This window comes from Engraulis encrasicolus, chromosome 20 (assembly GCF_034702125.1).
Source record: "Engraulis encrasicolus isolate BLACKSEA-1 chromosome 20, IST_EnEncr_1.0, whole genome shotgun sequence".
NCBI classification, from domain to species: Eukaryota; Metazoa; Chordata; class Actinopteri; order Clupeiformes; family Engraulidae; genus Engraulis; species Engraulis encrasicolus.
The window spans coordinates 10,649,583-10,654,582 of record NC_085876.1 but is presented as its reverse complement, the minus strand read 5'-3'; the positions used below and the strand labels follow the sequence as shown (position 1 = coordinate 10,654,582).

General features: G+C 45.1%; 1 protein-coding gene across 2 annotated transcripts in view; it reads right to left on the bottom strand.

The window, feature by feature from the left end:
- ripor2 (RHO family interacting cell polarization regulator 2) overlaps positions 1-5,000 on the bottom strand; it is a 103,316-nt gene that overhangs the window by 17,942 nt on the left and 80,374 nt on the right. For both annotated transcript variants that reach the window (XM_063185402.1, XM_063185403.1), the window contains exons 10-11: positions 3,615-3,740; positions 112-260 (exon numbers count right to left, since the gene is read on the bottom strand). In XM_063185402.1, the coding sequence (XP_063041472.1) occupies positions 112-260; positions 3,615-3,740 (275 nt within the window). The remainder of the gene's footprint in view (positions 1-111; positions 261-3,614; positions 3,741-5,000) is intronic.

Here is a 5,000-nt window from a genome sequence, read left to right as displayed (position 1 = left end):
GGCAATGACCAAGTCGTAATGTTAATCTAATTGTTAAGCACATTGAGCTGCGCGTCTTGAATGAATTCTTCTATACAAATACAGTTATTACAGTTATTATTGTGTACTCACTACCAAGTGACCTCCAGGTTGAGTTTGATGGTGCCCAGGTCGTTGACGTCCACTGCCACCACTTGCGGCATGGCGGTGAAGAGGTCCTTGGTCTCGCAGATCACGCTGCCCACCAACACGTGCGTCGCTAGGCCCTTCAGCTCCGTCACCTGGGAGACACGGGGTCAAAGGTCAAATGTCACAGCTAAAAGGTCATATGCATACACCTGGGAAAGGTGATAAACTAACCCCATCCTCCCCTAAGGAGGCTTACATAGTCAACGCGTCACATGCGGTCGGATCTCAAGGTTATGCATCACTCGGCTGTCATTTAGCGTCGCTACTAGGGCTGTAGTGATACACTCAACTCACGATTCAGTTTGTATCACGATTCATGACCTACAGTTCGATACACCCTTCGATTTTACATTTGCCAACATTATAATCTTTATGAATAAAAAAATATGATAGTTCAAACGTAGAATAGGTTACAAGAGGCTACAAATAATTTTAAAAAGTTTCTATGTAATAATGATGATGCTTGGAAGCTCTATCACTTCATATCATGTGGTTGTTTTCTGGGCAGATGGGTATCAAAACGTTAAAAGAGCGTATCACGATACTGCCTCTTTGTATCATGACACAGTATCGTGAGTCTGTGTATCACGATTTCTCGGTTCGATACAATATCGTTACAGCCCTAGTCGCTACATAGCAAAAACGTGTCTTTTGACATGAGTTCCATTATACACATCAACTACGTAAGACCCCTAAAGCATTTTCTGGTAAAACAGCAATAGGGTCTACCGGGTCTATAGCCGAAAGGTTGATGCATTATATTAAATTACATTACATTACACTTAGCTGACGCTTTTATCCAAACCAACTTACAGTTTTTACAGGGTATTGGTTATAGTCCCTGGAGCAATGTGGGGTTAGGCACCTTGCTCAAGCACTCTTCAGCCATGGATGAAGGTGTAGAGAGAGGTAAGGGTGGGATTCAAACATGCACTCCTCTCATCTTAACACCACCTCCTTACCCATTTACCCATGGCTGCCCCTGTTGCAATTTAAAGGGGCATTCCACCTCTGGAGACATGAATATGTATTGAAAGTGATATATGTATTAGAATAGTAGCATACATTTCTAATTTGGTGACTTCTTGGCCGAGAAAAGGCTGAAAATGACTTTTTAGTGCTTGTGGGATTTGTGACAACAATCCCCATAATGCATTGCAATGCTGAAGTTCCACAGGCCAAACCCAGGCAGCTCTGCCAGTGACTTACTGGAGCCTCAATGCAAGTGATTTCAATAGCACTGGCACACTGATCTGTGATAGGTCTGTTAGCACATTAGGTCCAACCCCCTATCGGCGGGGTTGAAAGGGTGGGAAAATGGCTTGTAGTCTCAAAAGAAATCCACCTCTCTTACACTTCCTCCTACAATGATGCAAAATGACGATTTTTACATCATTGTAGGGGGAAGTGTTAAGAGTTGAATACGGATTCCTCCTGTCTCAGGGGGAATTGAGAGAGTGTTGCACGACCATTCAAAAGTATGACTGGGTGTCTAGCAATTGAAAGCATAATGCAAATGGGTGGAGTGTCCCTTTAATGTAAGACACTAATATGAACGACATTTCAAGATGATGCACTGAGTTACTTCTTATGCAGCCTTGCATGGCTAAACCCACCAGCAGAGATTGTTGGGCCATTTTATCACGGCTATTAGCCCACGTGTTTCCATCAATAGAACTTAGATCAGCAGTGGGTCACTTTGTGTGGGCGCAGACTCCATGTACAGTTATAGATTCTAATTGAAATGTCAAGGCGCATGTATGTCACTGGGGGAGAGATGGTGGCACTCAGGTGCCTGAGGAGGAGGGGAGCAAGAGAAGGAGTGATGGGGGGATGAGGGGATGGGGAAAACCAGGGGGAGTCGGAAGAAGAGGAAGAAGTAAATTAGACAGCAGTGGAATAGAGGAGGAAAAGAAAACGAGGGAAGGGCGATGGAGAATGGAAAAGTGGGAGAGAGGCAGCATCTTGAAGATGAACCTACTAAGGTAAGAAGAACAGATGAGATAGAGGAAGAGGAAGGACAAGAAGCAGAGTTGAAGAAGTGGAAGTGGAATTACTGTTATAACTGAAATTAAAACACTAGTCGTATGATATTACATGGATCTAACTGTAATATCATACTACTGGTGTTGTAATTACATCCGTAACGTTAAAAACATTCAGGTAGTATAAGAACTGGAGAGAGTGAATAAGTCCCGCCTCCAGTCATTTCAATGGGAAATGCTAGGCTAGTGAATTCAGCCAAAATTGAACAAATTTTTCAGCTTCAAAGATGGAGTCGTTTCCGCCGCCAGTTTACTCAGCCAATTACGTGCCACGTTAATGACTGACTTACGATTGACCAGAAAGATATATGGAAGACAGCATTGGATGCATGGAGGTGCCCAACCACACACCTGTATAGGTATGTGTGCCAAACATTAAACTTGCGCACCCACCAATCGCATCCACCCTCTTTGAGCGAAGTGGCGTCGGAAATGAGCAAATTTGTGAGAATTGCGACGAGGAAGTGCCTTGCTAATCGGCGAAGCTAATCAGCCAAATCCTGAGCCCCTGGTTAAAAAGGTCCTGGGCCACTAGGCCAGTGTTTCCCAACCAGGGGTACGTGTACCACTAGGGGTACGTGAGCACACCTCAGGGGGTACGTGGAGAAATGCAATAATAACAAATACATGGGGTGTAGCCACTTTGGGATAGCAGAATAGATATAGAGCATGCATGAGGGGGTACTCTTCATATGACAACATGGCTTAGGGGGTACGCAGGACAAAAAAGGTTGGGAAACACTGCACTAGGCTACAGTCTGCTGTAGAACCTTAAGGAAGGCACACTTCAACAAAACTACATACACTTGTGTCATAATTCCAACGCAAGAGGGGCATTAATATGGTTTAAAGCTCTACCTGGCACAGCAGACTAAGTTACATTTCCCCAGTTATATAGATTTCCCCCTTCTTTGGTCAACTGGGGGGCCCCTGCCTGGTGGGGGCCCGTAGGCTGCAGCCATATCTAGCCTGTACATTAATCCGAACCTGTACTTCTATTTCTACTTTACTGTAAGTACCTGGATGATGCCCTCAAAATGGCAATTTTTCGAAGTGTGAAGTACACTTTTTCGCACTCAACAGCCGCCATGTTTGTTACGTTGTTGAACTGTCAAGCTGCTGATGCCCCGTAATAACAGCACAGTTTAGATTCAAAAGGCAAATCGACAATTGGCAAAGAAATTGTCAACACAATGATCATTTCAGCAACTGTTATTTCCATTATGCGTGAAAGCCACTTCACCCTCTGAATTTTCCTACTCTCGGAGGTTGGAAAGTGCACTTGACCACACTTCACAGCGCACAGTGTGTAGAGTTTGGAAGACAGCAATGGAGAAAAACGAGAGGTCAAAGAGAGAGATGAAGAGGAGGAGACTGCAGGAGCCGGAGACATGGTGGTACCTTGATGGAGATGAGATCCGTGATGAGGGGCATGAAGACCATCTCCTCCCCGTCCCAGCTCTGCCGAGAGTTGGCCTCTATACGACCCTTCAGCTTCCAGCGCTGACGACCGTAACGCATGAAGATCTACGGGAGAGAGAGGGGGTTTATTACTAGCCTCGCCAAAGGATTGGCTCCACTACTACATGAATACGAAATGGAATGGTAGTATTATGGGATGGTCAGGACCAGGCTAGGTTATTACCATACCACTTAAAGATAGGACAGTGGATGAATGGGGTTGCATATGAGAGAAGGGAAGATTAGGAAGGGTGAGAGATACTGTGGAGGATCTAAGAGAGAGAGAGAGAGATCTACAAGGCATAAGTGAAAGTGCCATTAATTTAAGTCATTCATTTTCTCACATTAATTCAAGTACTTCAATGAGAGTAGGTGTGTTCTCGGTGGGGAGAGAGAGAGAGAGAGAGACACAGAGAGAGAGAGAGAGAGAGAGAGAGAGAGAGAGAGAGAGAGAGAGAGAGAGAGAGAGAGAGAGAGAGAGAGAGAGAGAGAGAGAGAGCATAATGCAATGACAAATGGGGGGAGTGGGGTCTATAGATGGAGGCATAAGGGGAAAAAAGGATGAAAATAAGGGGGAGGGGGATGGAAAGCCATAATGAGTGAAGGATGAGTGATAAAGAGAGAGAGAGAGAGAGAGAGAGAGAGAGAGAGAGAGAGAGAGAGAGAGAGAGAGAGAGAGAGAGAGAGAGAGAGAGAGAGAGAGGATAACACTAGGGATGGGGGATGGAGTCACAAAGAGGTGGAGGGAGAGAAAAAAAATCATAGAGAGGAGGACAAAAATAGAAGCGTGAAAAAACAAACAGTAACATACAAACAGATGGATGAGAGATGAGATGAGAGGAGGATGGAGAGAGAGGTAGAGAGGGGGAGGACACGAAGAGAGAGAGAGAGGGGGTATGAAAAGACAGTGAAAAAGGAAAGGAGAGGGGGTGGAGAAAAAGAGATAGATAGAGACAGAAGGAGGGAGAGAGAAAAAGTGAGAGAAGTGGAGAGTGGAATTGAAAGAAAGAAAGAAAGAAAGAAAGAAAGAAAGAAAGAAAGAAAGACAGACAGGGTGAGAGGGGTTGAAGTAGAGAGAGAGAGAGAGAGAGAGAGAGAGAGAGAGGGGAGTGAGAGAGAGAGAGAGAGAGAGAGAGAGAGAGAGAGAGAGAGAGAGAGAGAGAGAGAGAGAGAGAGAGAGAGAGAGATGGAGAGGGGGGCGGAAAAGAAACAGAGGAGATCAGAGGGTGATGGAAAGAGAGAAAAAGATGGGTAGAGGGGGACGGAAAAGAGAGAGAGAGAGGGAGAGAGGGAAGGGAGGTAAGGATTAAAGAGCGAGGCTAACAT